Below are 16222 nucleotides of genomic sequence, written 5' to 3'. Positions count from 1 at the left end.
GTAAACACCGAGTAAACACCGAATAAACACAGAGTAAACACACAATAAACACAGAGTAAACACACAATAAACAGAGTAAACACACAATAAACAGAGTAAACACAGAGTAAACACACAATAAACAGAGTAAACACAGAGTAAACACCGAATAAACAGAGTAAACACCGAATAAACACAGAGTAAACACAGAGTAAACACAGAGTAAACACAATAAACAGAGTAAACACAGAGTAAACACACAATAAACAGAGTAAACACACAATAAACAGAGTAAACACAGAGTAAACACCGAATAAACACAGAGTAAACACAGAGTAAACACACAATAAACAGAGTAAACACCGAATAAACACCGAATAAACACTGAGTAAACACACAATAAACACAGAGTAAACACACAATAAACAGAGTAAACACACAATAAACAGAGTAAACACAGAGTAAACACACAATAAACAGAGTAAACACAGAGTAAACACACAATAAACAGAGTAAACACCGAATAAACACAGAATAAACACAGAGTAAACACCGAATAAACAGAGTAAACACCGAATAAACACAGAGTAAACACACAATAAACAGAGTAAACACAGAGTAAACACCGAATAAACACCGAATAAACACAGAGTAAACACAGAGTAAACACCGAATAAACACAGAGTAAACACAGAGTAAACACACAATAAACAGAGTAAACACCGAATAAACACTGAATAAACACAGAGTAAACACACAATAAACACAGAGTAAACACACAATAAACAGAGTAAACACACAATAAACACACAATAAACAGAGTAAACACACAATAAACAGAGTAAACACAGAGTAAACACACAATAAACAGAGTAAACACCGAATAAACACAGAGTAAACACAGAGTAAACACAATAAACAGAGTAAACACAGAGTAAACACAATAAACTCGGGCACCGAGACAGCTCACATACTGCAGGACTCACAGTATTGTCTCTGTATTGTTTGAATGTCATATCGATCTATAGCCTTAAATGTACTGTTACATTTCGCTAGCTCACATCTTTATATATATTATAAAAGTCTAGGCTAAGTAATGAGTTATAATGATGTAAACAGTTCAAACTACTCGGTCGATTAAAATAAAAGTGTGTAGCTGGTAAACTTGCTATTGTTTGCTCTTGTACTAAGTATGACTGAAGTCTGAAATTTAACAGCATGCATTTTACACGTGGAAATTGCATTGTGAAATTGTGAAACGGGACCATAACTTTATTAATTATCCGAATTTTGCATTAAAACGATATAAATTTAACTGAAGCAGGTTTCCATTCAAATCAGTGTATTTTAATACGAGACCAGCTGATTACTATCCAATCCGAAATGCGATTATATTGAGCTGAGCAGGACAATCACAAATGCCGGCGTTAGAGGTAAAAACTGGGCCGATGCAGCAATGAAGGCGCTGTTTACAACGTGGATGAAGATACAGTTACAACAGAAACCGCACAGAGCAGCGCTGCTGTCTGAGGTAAAACTACACGCGTCACACAGGCTGCTTTCGATGCACACGATTTCTTGTGATTTAATGCTGATGTCCTAATGAAGTTGCTTCGCTTTCGGGTGGATTGTATAACAGCACTTTTAAACTTGCAGAACCGAAGATAGACATTTGAAAAGGGAAATATATACATTAGATTCCCATTGAAGCAGCACATTTGTAATTATTATAGAAAGCTTCGGCTGCAAAGGGTTGAGATTACTTTCAAATACAATATAGAACCGAACAATAGTCAATCGATGTTAATAAGTTGTGATTATACACACAGCGCATACACTGTAAGCAGAGCTAATGTCCTGCATCACTGGTTCGTTTGAGCGCATTTGTTTATTCCCGGCATGCATTTCGTTTAGGCCGCTTTTCGCCCCCATATGGGACGCACTGAGGCTCCTAAACCCGCAAGTGTGAACGGGGTGTCTGGAAAAAGCCGGACTAAATTTAAGGCGCCCAGGGCCGGCCTAATAAGTGTGAACGGGGTCCAAGAGATTGGGGAGTGTGCTGTGTGCATTATATGGCTTTTAATCCTTTTTGCACTGTATTAATATAGAAAATAATAATGTGTGTTTTAGGAATATTATCATAGTTCTATAATGGGGTAAAAAACTACTGAAATTACCCCAAAAGTTGCTACTGTAGCTAGGGGAAGGTCTGTGGCAAGCAGGTGTTTATAGGTTAATTGACCTTAAACCCCTGAAAACAGATTTCTGTCTTGCTGAGCCTCTTAAGTACTGACCCACTTATATTTGATTCAGCAGCAAAATGGTAAATGGCAGTCTCCTGACCAATGTATGGCTTTACCAATTCACTATGTAACGGTTTAACTACGTTCACTACCCATTGTTTCACAGATTCATGAAAATGTTAAGTCACATTTTCATGTGAGGGGTTGTGCAATCAAGGTCACATGGCTGTATTGTGATGTGTTGAAAGAGGCTGTGGCTGGCAGTTGCTTCTGCCATTGATCCAGGATGTGCCCTGCACAACAGTTCTGTGGACATCTTCAGAGTGGTTACATTAGACCTGTGATGACAGTTTAAACATTTAAAAGCAAGCAAAACTAATAAAAATGACCTTCTTGTCACTGCAACAGCTAAATCAAAGCATGGTGAAGGATAGTTTATTTTAGTCTTGCTTTGATTGAATTTACTTATATTAGACTGCATGGGGAAAATACTGTGCCACACACCTAGGTTAAGTGAACGAATACATGTTGGGTATTTTAAGCTGTACTTGCATTTTTTGATTTTTAACTTCTGTTACATTTCTTCTTTAGCAAGCTGAACGTCCAAACCAGCACGTGCCACTGATTGATTGGTTGATTGTAAGTGTTGCACATCATATTTGCTCAGGCTTAGTTTAGCTCTGCTGGGTTGCTGTGTAGAGTGACTATGAGGCAGGACTCAAAGCAGTAAAGTTTAGTCTCTTTTTGATAACTTTTTTTCCTGTAGTCTGATTTTACTACAAATGTCAGACAGCAGAATAAATGACTCCAGAGAATGGGAGTATGTGCATACCATTAAATATCTGCCAATATATATATATATTTTTTAGCTGAGTCCCTGTATTTTGCTAGACCATTGCTACATTTTGGCAGGCAGGCAGAATTTCTGAGTATTTATCCCTGCTTAATAAAATCACCACACAAATCAGGTCAACACTGTACCATTTGTAGTTTATTCAATCCAATCATCTTGTATACATCAAAAAGTGAGATAATCAAGAGTTCAATTTTGCCAAAAGACAAATTACAAAAGTCGGTAACTGTTAAAATAGTTAAAAAAAAAAAAAAAAAAAAAAAAAGCCACACAAAGAAACAAAACCATCAGTGAAATAATATCAGATAAAACTTTCAGCTGGATACAATGCCAAAAAAAAAAAAAAAAGCCTAAAGTCTTCAGCTCACATTCAATTTGATCGTTTAGCATTTGTTGGGGGAAAATAATAATTAAAAATGAGTTATGCGTACTCAACCCATTAAACTCTAAACAAATGTATTGCTACCTGGTATTTAACGGAAACGCTTATCTGTGCAATCTGCTTAGTATTTGTTATTGTCCCTGCCCCACACACAGATTGTCAAGTGTTACTAATTGTTTTACCTATTTGGATTTTGCAAAGCCCACCCTGTTATTCTCCCGATCAAATTCAGTGTAGTACTGGCCAATGAACACATCTCCCAGAATCCACAGGGGCCCAGCTGGAGCGGGGATGTCAAGTCCCATGAATCCACTCAGACAGATAGTGTGCCCGGCCTGGCTTTCCTATAGGGTAAGGAGAAGCAGAGAGGAAGAGAGACTAAAAAATGTTCATTATGTAAACAAAGTTCTCTATTTTACTTGCCTGTTATTTTCACTACCAATCACACATAAAAGACAGGATTACGTTGAGATTCCTGCTTCTCTGGCTCACGTTTAAAAAATACATCTGTATTGAAGATGGACTTAGCCAAGATTAACCCATTATACCTCCTGTATAGGGCAGAAAGGACCCTGTGCAGCACTGTAGCATGCAGAGATAATATCCTCAGACACACAAACTCTGTGATTGCACTTACCTTCAGGACGTACTGTTCTCCAGTCAGAGAGTAGCTCTGTCCCCCCAGTTGGAAAGTTATGGTAGGAAGAGAAGGGACTTTCTTACAGTCCACCATGTACTGAAATAAGTCAAATGAACACCGTGAGATTCGTACAGCGATCAGACTTTTCTTTGATTGATAAAGCATAAATCCTGTATTTCCAGCTATTTTACTAAAATACTGTTAATCTGCTGGGGTGCAAAGGTTCGTTCACACCGAGTGCAATTCAATTCCTTCTCGTCCCTCCTAAAAAAAATAATTTCCAAATACTGTCTTTAAGAGCTGTATATTTTGTTTCAGTTTTGCACTATTATTGAAACTGATTGTTAAATGTAATTCTATACATCTTTTATAATCTAGTAAATACTGTATGGGACCTTTTTAAACATCAAATGCAAGATATCTATACATGAAATATGCCCATGTGAGCTAACAACTTGGTAACAATGATATAATCAGACCAGATGTTAGAACGCAAGTTAGAAGACATGGCAGCCTCTGAGAACAGGCCTCTTTGCTAAGCAGCTGATTTAAAAGGAGTCTGATCTGTGCGCTTACCTCCCCTTGGATGAGTGGGATGGCACCGATTGCTTTCTGAAGGGCCTTGACTTCTTCAGATGGTCCGGTTATGAGGGAGGTGCCAGTGTCGACAATCGCTTCGCAGCCACCCTTGCACAGGGTCAGCCCGCTCCCAATGCCCATGCTGTGGGAACAAACATTCACTTGTTATGGGTCTACTTATGGGTAGTTATGTTAAAATATTTTAATGTACAGGTTAGATACTTATTCTATATCTCAGGGGTGTTAAACTGGTTTGTTGCCAGACTCCAATGTCTTGAGGTTTGCGTTCCAGTGGGTTCCCTTAATTAATCTAGTCATTTTATCAATTATACATCTATAATCATATTTCAAAGATCTTTCACAGTTCAGTTCACACTCAAGGTACAATAGCTGTAACACAATTTGCAGCTCAAAGAAAAGGATTTAATTAATTCAGTTAATCAGCTCAAATAAGTTACTGGCAGCTTGTTGGGAACAAAAGCCCAGAGACACTTTGAGCCTTGTTTGAGAGCCATATTATAAACAGACCCTGCAGTCCTATTGTACTGTATATGGAGACATTGCGAGTAGCCTTAAGACTAAACTTTCAATACCCAATTTATTCAAGTTAAGATTCAATGCCCTGGCTGTGTTTTCTCACACTGTTCTGGATCCATGACCATCTCACATTGTGTTGACTGGCTACTGTGCTTTTGCGGTTGTGTTAGTGTAAATGTCAGCCAAGAGCTCAATAACATTTGGAGGGGCATCTGAATTGCCTGGGGAAACTTATCCATTTAGAAAAACACATTCATGAGCCTGGGGAAGCCAAAGCCTCTGGGAAAAAAAAGTTCAGTCTCAGGTGTTTCATATCTTGAAATATAGCAGCTCATTAATGTATAATTTTTAAGATACATTGGCTAAAAAATAAAGAAATATATACTGCCTATGCCTATACTGTCATTGTTAACTTTCTGCTCACTGTACTTCTACATTTTATAGTGTATAAGTAATCTCCTGTATTGTACACTGAAGTTTTTTTTTTTAATACCATACTGTAACTTTCAACCAGACTCCAGATGTTCTCCTTCTATGTTGCTTAGTATAACATTTGAAAGTCACTTTGCTTGACAAAATGACTTGCTTCTAATCATACTGCAGAAGAAATCATGATGTGCTTTTGAAATAATTGTTGCAAGAGACAGACGGCATGGCTTCAAAACCTCATCCGCTCCTCAAATAAGGCACCAACATCAAACTTTAGGCAGGAGCTGAAATATTAATTTTTGATTCTCCGATGAACAAAGGTGAAAAGCATACTTACCCATCCATGTGGATCTGCCAGTAGGCCTGTCTGGTGATGTTCACGTACTGGAAGTCTCCGGTGTAATACTTGGGATCTGTTCCACCGAGTAGCAGCTCACCACCTGGCTGGGTGTCAGGATTCCTGAGACATAACCGGGTATATTGATAGTAACAGTCTAATGTGAAATCATGCCACTGATTGTATTTTTTTGTCTACATTTGTTCTCAAACATCTATAATTATTGAAAACATAAAGCACGGACCCATAGCTTTACTGACTAGAGATCCCGAGCAGTCCAACCTATGCACAACAATGTTATTTTTTTGTTGTTGTTGTTTTTTCAAGAATGGGACATGCAGGTTCCCAAGGGTAGGATTGAGGAAATTATTTGTTTTAATACCCTCAAGTTGTGATCCCCACAGTTGGAGATATATTCTCACCTGTTCAGGTAGAAGGAGAAGACGTTCTTCTCCACCTTTTTCTGGCTCATCATATTGTCAAAGACAGGGGCCACTCCATCAACAGAGATCTTGGGATACGCCATTCCCAGGATGCCATCAAACTTGGCAGCAATGAAGGCTAACCCAGGTTGCTTAATGGCTTCTCCAAAAACCTGGCTGTCCACCAATATATTGCCAATCTGAGGGAGAAATCGAGACCTTTAGTTTCTTCTGACCACTCTCTGTTGTTCCCAAAAAAGAAGTTCTTTTGAGGAGCAACATCAAGAACCAGTGCTGTCCTGCAGATAAGAATAAATAAAATACCTTGCACGTATCCTGGCTAAGATATCCAGATAGACTGCCAGATCCATATTGAATGGCGAAGGCTGTGCCATTCTTCACATATGTGCTTGATTTATCAGAATTGTACTTGTGATGAAGCACTGAGGAGAAAGAGGGGGATAGATGAGATAAAGGGAGACAGTTTCTATACTATCCAAAAACAAAACCCCTTCAACTTTAAGGTGGTGTCTAGAACTCCTTGCATTCAGATCCGATTCTACTTTTGCTGTTCATCAGTCATTGAAGACAATGCAAGGAGATATACATTTACAAACCACAATTCTGAAATGGATGAGAATGGGTGAAACGGACCACATAAATACAATGCAATCTTATCAATAGTGGAAACAAAACTGCAACTTACAGCATGCAATATCCGTTAGAGAGCAATGGATGGACGGTACCCAGAGGTTGGACGATCCTGTATCAAAGACCACGGTGAAAAGCTGTGGGGGAGTTCCAAGTCCAATCTCTCCATAGTACTGAGCCTGTCAAGACATTTCACAATCTGATAAGGGCTGGATAAGAAGGCAAACCTGCTAACGAGAAGCACGCTGTAGGCCCTGACTATCTGCAAAGGACACTAGGGTGGGAAGGAAAGAATATAACAAATTGCAACATATGAAATGGTCACACTGCTCTACAATGATACTGTGCAATGGATTACACAATAGATTTGAACTCAAGTACTCTTCTACTACATGGTCCCTGACTGGGTGCATTGTATTGCATTACTGTTCACAATGTGTTTTTGAAAAACATTCTTAAAAGCATTCTAATGTAACGTTTTATGGTTAGTATAACTATAATGCAGCAGTGTTTTTGTTTGGGAGATGCCTTTAATAAAAAGGTAACGTCCTCTTTCTCAGTTGTCACAAGAACATGATGCAACTAAAGTAGGATGGAGTATGTTCTCTTTTCTGTGAAATCCTGCAGCATCATATCTGTATGAAGTCGGTCTAAGAATTGCAGTGGACTTACATCCTTTCTAGTGCTGGTGATTATTTCTAGACTTGCATTTCCTTTTGATTTTTATCTTCAAACATTGCGTGCCTCGTAAACATTATGATTTCCCCCCTCCCCATTTGAAATAGTAATTTTAGACTGTAATTCCTTAATCCTGTATCTCTGTAATAGGTGTGCATTTTCTGCCCTCATGGTTTATGTTCATCTACCATTATCAAATATATAAGTAGTTGATTTCAAAATACAAATAAAAAGCTGTCTAACATTTTCTTACAAGGTTGTCACTTTGTTCTAGGCCTGCAAATACACTACTATTTTTCCAGTTTTTATTGAAATTTAAGCAGTTCAATTCCAGTGAATAACCTGAAATGGTACAAAGGAAAGCGGTAAACTACCAGAGGTTAAACAAAAAGTTTAGGTTACCAAAAACTGAAAAATAATGTACATTTCAGAGTTATATACTGTGTTACTACACCCTCTTTACTACATCCGATTTACAGATTCCGTGTCGCCCGCCATTATTCATAGCTCTGGGGGTAAACTTGCAGTCTGCTCTGGGCGGGGCATCTCATTCTGACAGTCACAGATCACTCATTTTCAATCGGATTTTCAATTTTATGTGCATTAGTAAACAGAGTTTTCCCATCTTGATATTTTGAGCTCTCTACGGGTGTGTGTTGCTTCTACCAAAACGTGGATGGTTCAGGGATCAGTAGACTGTCTGGCTCCAGAATGTCATAACTGACGTTAAGGCGGGGGGTATAAAAACCAAGTTTTTCACATCAGCTTTCATGGGATACCAAACACTTGGCATACAACACAACAGTGAAGAGTACACATGGGATTAAAGAGAAGCACATGGATTTGGTGGCCTTTGAAGGGTACCAGAGGGGTTTGTCAGGTTAAGGGGTTACATTTTGTTACACAAAAATGATTCCATTAAATTGCGTTCATTTGAATAAAAACTGGAAAAATGTAGGTGTTCTAAACTTTAGGCCGGTAGTGTACAATTCAAAAGCCTTTCAAAAATGCATACAGAGGTTAAATGGCAAAGCCCACAAGTGTGAGTAGGTATGTGAAAATATACTTATAATGTCATGAAAAGCTGTAAAGTGGTTACCCTCCTTTCCCATGATGCCTAATCCCTGGTTTGGGATATTAAAGAATTATTGAACTGTGCTATTGAAGCAAGAGATGCCACAGTAATAACGTTAGCTATTGTTTTATCTCATTTCATTGCCAGATGTTACATCAGGAAGCTGATTTTCTTTTTCAGTTGCGAGTCAGTGTTTACAAACAACCACCACCCCAACCTCAAACAGTCTAAACTGGTCATCTTGTTAAAACTGGCAGAAGCAAGTTCTGTTTTTCCAGTGATTATCTTTCCGTATTATGTAAAACTGGTTTATGACATCAGACTAAGCCAAGGAGCACAATTTTAAGCAAATGTCCTTTCGTCCTGTTTCAGTTGGATTAATTTGCTTAATGATACCCTCATGCTTACACAAATGGCACTGTTTGCATCACCTTAGTGTCTTGCAGTGAAAAAAGGCCCCATGACAATTGACAGTGAAGTCTAAAGCCCTTATCACAGCTCATGTGACTATGAATCAACAGCCTGTGTGCCTGCAGCCACGTTTCTTTCCAAACGTCAGCTGGTAAGGCAGATTTAGCTGTGTCACTTATATTCTATACAATGCAATGGACAAATATACATCTGTATTTTAAATTTGATGCTGTTGTAGCTAGTTCTTCAGTTACTAGTGGTTTACATAGGGTTGAATGTGTAAAATACATATGGCTAAGAACCTTTACATACTATTCCATAAGAATACAGACTACAAGGCCTGTAATAAAAAAATACCTTAAACTTTCACCGGTCGGGAAAGCAAAACTCCTCTCATATTTAGATGCATGTATGCTTTGGTTCCTATAGAGAACTGTATGCCTCACAGAAAGTGTAAAAAGCACTCTGGCTCTCTTGCTTTCTCTGCAGTGGGAGTAATGCATTATCCTGACCACAGAAAATATGAACCACTTGGTGAAATAATCTTTTGTTGTTGTTTTGAGACGGCAGAAACATTTTAGATTTTAAAAATACAGCACCTTAACTCCTCGGGTAAATTAAAGCAACTCCAAATTTAAATGGAATTGCAAAGTTGACTGATACAACAAAACACACAGATCATGCAAGTTCTCAGGCCCTATCAAATAAAAACAGAAAGATGCCTCAATCATTCTGGAGAAGAGCCCCGTTTGCCTCCCATCAGCTGGTCAGAGTAAAGTAGCGGACAGTACAGGCGCTGTGTGAATCACCTGCCACATGACGGACAAACACGCTCCTTATAGTCAGGGACAGTCTAATTAGCACTGGGAGTTTAATGGCACAGGATCAGAGGTATTCCGGTAAACAGAGAAAACAGAGATCGTCAAAAACGATAACGGCTTTAAACTGTGCCGCATGAGGGAAACTGATTTACTCCCTGGATGAATTACTTTATAAAATTCAGAAAAATGCACGTTTCATGATCCCTAAACAAGCCATGGTTTGCACAATCGATTTGGCTTAGAAAGTGTTGTCATTTGTTTTTTTCCAGACTAGGGCTTGGCGGTATATCGTTTCTTATCCTATACCGGTATTCATTTACGGACCGGTTTGGAATTTTACTATACCTTCATATCGGTATTTTAAAGTTTTCTATGCGAAACTGAATACTTTACTAATTATCGTGTCATTCAGTCATAGCTTTCAGCTACCAATAAACCTGATCACGTTTGCGTATCCCACAACTTGCTGCTCGGCTGCTTGAGACTGCGGTCTGACCGGAGACGCGTCTGATCAAAGAACGCCGATAGTGTTCGCGTAACGCAGATTTCCGCAGATCTGCGCAGACCTGCACGGCTCCACCAATGGGATCGGCGACACGCAGAAACACTTTAAAACGCGCGTCTGTGAGTCTCTGCGCAGCTGCGCTTCTCAGCGCGACCTTGTTCTGGAGTGAATGCGACTCAGGCAGGTATCGAAAATAATAATGTGCATTGCGTGTCGACATGAACAAACAAACGTGATCAATGCACAATGAATGAAGACGAGATGGAGGAGAGGAGTGCGGGTGAAACTTCACAGCACAGTGACCCCAGTGAATCTGTCCCGAAGAAAGGTGCGTCGTTGATAGTGTGCACAACTGACACAGAACATGGAAACGTAATTGAATGTCAGTTGTGTCCTATTATTGTTGCTTTTGCGAACAGTATAAAATGGCCCCCTGAGGACGATTTAGGCGGATCCGCCCAAAATTGGGGCATCAATTACAAAGTATTAATTATCTGAGAAGCGATTTGGGATAAAGACAAGCGGTCTTTTCAGCTGCTTAGCTGAGATTCTGCTGAGAAGAGCCATGTGCGGTGTGTTTACATCGCGCACTTCCTGGTATAGAAATTCAATGCGCGGAGATTGACCAATGGAGAGGATGATACTGTGTGTCATGTGCCATGGAGATCTGCTTTCACTAGCCAATCCAAAACCCCGTCTCAGGCAGGGGAACAGATCAGCTGATAAGTGTCGGGTTACAGACACTGAGCAGAGCCAGAGAGAGAGAGGGGCTTATACAATTCAGCTCTTATCTCAGCTATAATAGATGCTACTACTATATGTGTTATATCTGTGGATTCAGAACAGCTTCAACGATGCATGTATTATATAGTCTAATACAATATATATTATACAAGTAGAAAATGTGCAATAACGTAATAAAAAGAAACAATTAGATTATTTCTTTTCCAGCAATGGAAAACAGAAGCTGATCCAGTTTGGGCACCCACTCTGCCCAGATTTACCCCTGCAAGCCCCCTGGGGTGCAACTGGACAAAACAAAGACTCTCAGTGCACTGGATCACAGGCAGAACAATCACACACCTTTGCCAATTGCCCCTCTGGACATACCACACCCTCAATATAGCCCTGCTGCTTTAAGCAGGAACTGTGAGCATTGTAAGGTCAGCAGAATATATAACAAGACACCCTGACATGCCAGGTGCCCCTCTGCCATTTCCTGGAGAGGCCCTGCTTTGCTCAGTAGCCTGTCTGAGGGACCTGAATAACTCAGGGAAAATACAATCTCAATGTTCGCCTGGCATTGTTTGCAAAAAAGGTGCATTATTTCAGTGGTATGTATATAGTTTATTGAAAAACCATGAATATTTCAATACCCAAGGCTTTGAGAGCATGTTCTAAGTGTCAGAACTATTCACGATTACTGTGTGGCATGTGAAATCAATACAAATTTAAAAAATGAATTCCGTTTCTTGTTTTTTTACTTTATTGTACATTGTTCACTCAAAAACTGTAAGTACGTTATATATGAAAAATGCATTTAGCAGAGGTTGTTCTGAAAAAATAGATACAAAAACACTTTGTGGTTCATAAGCAAATGCATACCGTTTATCAGCTAGAATTTAAAAGTGGTAAAAATGGGAAAAATTGGCTCAGTCATCTGAGGGAATACTGTCATACCGTCAAAAATTTGAACAATACCGTGATACTGTAGTTTGGCCATATCGCCCAGCCCTACTCCAGACTACAAAGGATCATACCTTCTGTAAATTTGGGTGGGTAATCTAAAAAATGCAGAGGAGGCACATTTTTCTTTTAAAGAAGAATACAAATAGAAGCATGTTTATCGTCATATCATGTTTTTTTTTTACACCATCAGATCATGTGCTTTAGTGTAGCAGTAGTATACTTTTAACTTAAGCCTTTTAAGAAATGCAAATTCAATTACTCTAACAAAGTTTATTTTTTCTAGTCAGATATTGCATACAAGGCTTTGTAGGTTTGTAGTTTTATCTCCATACAATTTAGTGCACTTATCAAGGTGAGAAGCAGTTGCCGATAACAAGTCTGTAATAAGCATACTGGACTATGTGTAAAATTGGATTCCGGTTTCTTGAAATTGATTATCAATACAGGCAAAACCTCAGGATATCAAAACCATAAAACAGAACAGACTTAATAGATACATTGAATACGAATACAAAACAGTTTGCTGTAACTTTCAACAATAGCTAATTAATTCTTACATCGAGGTAGTTTTTCAGGGTCTCTGGTGTCGGCCCATTACTGGAAGGGAAGCCCAGATTGTATTTTAAGGATTCCTTCCCAGCCAGCAGCTCTGCCGTATTTTTCCCCGAGTCAGTCAGAGACCGCCTGATTGAGCGGAACTTCGTCAGCGGGATCCTGAAAGAGAACAGTACCTGTTAGTCTGTCATCATGAGGAAAATCACTCGGCCTGCCCGAAAAGGTCTTTACACCTACAGTATAAAATGCCACCATTCTAAACCACCACCAAAGCATCTATTATTTTAAGTTAATCATTTTCTGCACCCACCCCTCATTTTCCAGAACAAAGTTTGTTAATTACATTTCAGAGAAAAAGATCTAGATAAACTGTGGGTGTACCGAGCCTCTGTGAAACCAAATACCCACAGCTTTTCTAGTCATATCCTGTTTGAAGTGTAAAGCCTGAAACACTATGTCTGACATATTAAGTTAAATACATTCTCTCAGTAAAGAGCATTCCATACTATTCTGCATCATAAATAACACCATACATTTACTTTCTGCTGCCTTAAGGGTATTGTCTAATAACACATTTCACTTTTTTGGGTTCTTGCTCAGATGAGGAGCTGGCATTTAATTCACATGATCTGATCTTGGTGGCTCGTTGCTGATGTGCAAGTAATATCTTAGTACAGGAAGTTTGTGGCAAGTTGATTTGTTTGTGCTGTTAAATAAAACAGAGGTATGCTTTAGCCAAGTTAATTGTGACTGTTTACTGGCCTGACACTATCTACAGTGCACTTGGAAATCTAGCTAAACAGGATTTTTTTTAGTTTTTAATCATTATTATTTCCCCCACCAAGGAGATTAGAGAAATATGGTGCCAGAAACTGCAATGTTCGTAGCACTCAGTTCCAGAATTCAATCCCAGACTGTCGGCAATGCTGTCACAATAGGGCCATTCTTAAATTATAAGCTACCTTTCTCATGTTTTTCTTTTTCTACAGAAGAGTAGTCAGTTTTAACTTCTAAAGCCTGTCTTCCCCATAGCTGAAATCTTGCTAATTTTAACATTTCAATTAACCAATCAAATTATTGTGTTTTGCTATTCAACAATGGATTTTAAGTTACATATACAATTGTATAATTTAACATTTGTAACTTTTCAAGGCCACAACATTACAATTTACCAATGAAAGACCAGTAGGTCTCGTTAGACAAAAACTAAATAGTTGATACCTGGGTCCTAAAGAGGTTGTGGAAACACTACTCTAAAATATGAATTCAATAAAGATATGGCATCCTTGTATGCTTGGAAATTTCAGTCAAATGTTATGATTTCAGTTGAGAGAGATGTTCCAAAAACTGGAATTTAGGGAGTTATGGACCATTGTCTTCACTGGCCTCAGTTGCTTTATAGGAGATGTGTATTCCACTGTGTTATACAATATAATGGATTATTGATTTTCCTAAAAGGCCTAGGTCTTTATGTAGCATCAGCACATTTAGCTAACTAGACATGGAACTTTTTTTTTTTGGGGGGGTGGGTCTCTCGTATTGTCCTTCCCATAATTTAGCTTTCAAAACCGATAACCTACTAATATCAAATGTTCAAGCTTGCGGTATTCTATGATATACATTAAAAATAAACATTCGAGCTATTTCTGTACTAAACTTTCATTTACCCAAAGATGAAAAACATTTTCTTCCAAAGCCCATTCATTTCTAGGCTATAACTTCAAGCTGTAATGAGAGGAATGTGGGGCTAATCAGATTAGGAAGAGTAAATCCCTGCTCTTAGATCCTTAATAAGGAACACACAAGAATATAATTTAACAGGATAACAGTAGTATGTCCATGCATTAATCGACGTTTGACAGAAAACATTAGGAATATGGAACATTTTAACACGCATAAAACGTTTTATTTTATACATCAGACTAAAAGTGCATGCATTTGTCAAACAATTACTTAATATAGTGTGTGCAAGCATCACGGAAACCTACTTTCATATACACTAAATACTCATTTAACTGCACACCTTCACAAGAGACGGAGTTAAATGCACCTCAGCTGAACTTTTCGAGCATTAGTGCAAGAAAAGCCAAATTGCAGCATTAGAAGACAATTATAATCTGTAAAATACCCTATAACTAGAGTTTTGAAAGTATATTTAGGGTATTAAAAAAAAAAAAAAATCATTCACATTGTTCATATCCACAGAAGTTGGCTAGCATCTTGGCCAGTCAATGAATAAACCTGAATACCACCAGAATTAAACATATACAGCTTGCAATTAATGTCATTGCTTGTACTAAAGATTGCACAGCATAATGCAAGTAGTTGCTTATGGATTGTGATCGTACAATGCGCATGCACAGATCCACACCGCAGCCTCGTCTGTTGTTGTTCGGAGGCGCTTTCCAGTACACTGGGACACTGGGACACTGGGACTGCCAAACCCTCATAAGCAAATAAATACTATCATATAACTCTTAAATAAAATGCAAATAAAACAGCCCCCGGTAGTACCGACATTAGATGTTTCATAAATAATCTCGAATTGTATATTTTCACACTTAAAACCAGCTAACGATTACCTGCAGGGATATAGAAACGTAATAAATCATGCTGTTCATAGGCTGCTTAGCTGTAGGCTATTTAATCGGGAACACGACGCTGTCAACAAGCTTTAGCCTTAAAAATATAATGCAATAGCACTGAATCTAAATGATCTATGTAGTTATTGAGTTCAGGTTACATGCGCGAAACTGCACACTTCCTAGCCGCCTATTATGAAACATCATCTTTGGAAATCCTTACCTTATGATCGCATCAGTGGCACAAACAAAGGCAGCAAACAGGCACAAATATGAAAACTTCATGTTCACTGTTGATGTAGCTATCGGTACTAGAAGCTCAATGTGACTTTGTGCTCAAGCTTTAAACAATGACCCAGCAGTTTACTGGCTGGAGTTAAATAAAGCGAGTCCCCCGTCCCCTCGTCAGCTGAGAGGAGTCACATGACACAGCGCCCCAGGCACAGAGCCGGGCTGTTGCACAACACACAGTTTCACAGTGTTTCACTAAACAGAGCATTGCGCTTGTATGGTTTTTGTTTCCAGGGGTTAATCAATATACAATTATGTTGTAAATACTAAAGTAAACAAACATGCACCAATGCATTGCTTACTTGAAAGGCAATTAATTGCTTTTTGCCAAGTATTTCCTGCAGATACTTTAATGCATGTTTGAAGTACATATTTTTTATTTGAAATTGTGAAATATACACAGTACAGTACTAAATACACCGATCAGCCATAACATTATGACCACTGCCAGGTGAAGTGAATAACACTGATAATCTCGATATCATGGCACCTGTCAGTGGGTGAGATATATTAGGCAGCAAGTGAACATTTTGTCCTCAAAGTTGATGTGTTAGAAGCAGGAA

General features: G+C 38.6%; 1 protein-coding gene across 1 annotated transcript; it reads right to left on the bottom strand.

The window, feature by feature from the left end:
- Window positions 1-3193: 3193 nt before the first annotated feature.
- Window positions 3194-15756, bottom strand: ctsd (cathepsin D). Its single transcript, XM_066700987.1, has 9 exons — window positions 15592-15756; window positions 12789-12945; window positions 7108-7231; window positions 6726-6844; window positions 6402-6601; window positions 5980-6102; window positions 4674-4818; window positions 4095-4193; window positions 3194-3801 (listed from the first exon to the last, which is right to left on the bottom strand). The coding sequence occupies exons 1-9, from the start codon at window positions 15651-15653 to the stop codon at window positions 3640-3642; spliced, it is 1191 nt and encodes a 396-aa protein (XP_066557084.1). The 5' UTR covers window positions 15654-15756; the 3' UTR covers window positions 3194-3639.
- Between the last annotated feature and the right edge of the window lie 466 nt (window positions 15757-16222).

Source organism: Amia ocellicauda, chromosome 4 (assembly GCF_036373705.1).
Source record: "Amia ocellicauda isolate fAmiCal2 chromosome 4, fAmiCal2.hap1, whole genome shotgun sequence".
Classification (NCBI taxonomy): domain Eukaryota; kingdom Metazoa; phylum Chordata; class Actinopteri; order Amiiformes; family Amiidae; genus Amia; species Amia ocellicauda.
Note: the sequence above shows the minus strand (reverse complement) of the source record. Positions and strands in the feature narration are given on the sequence as shown.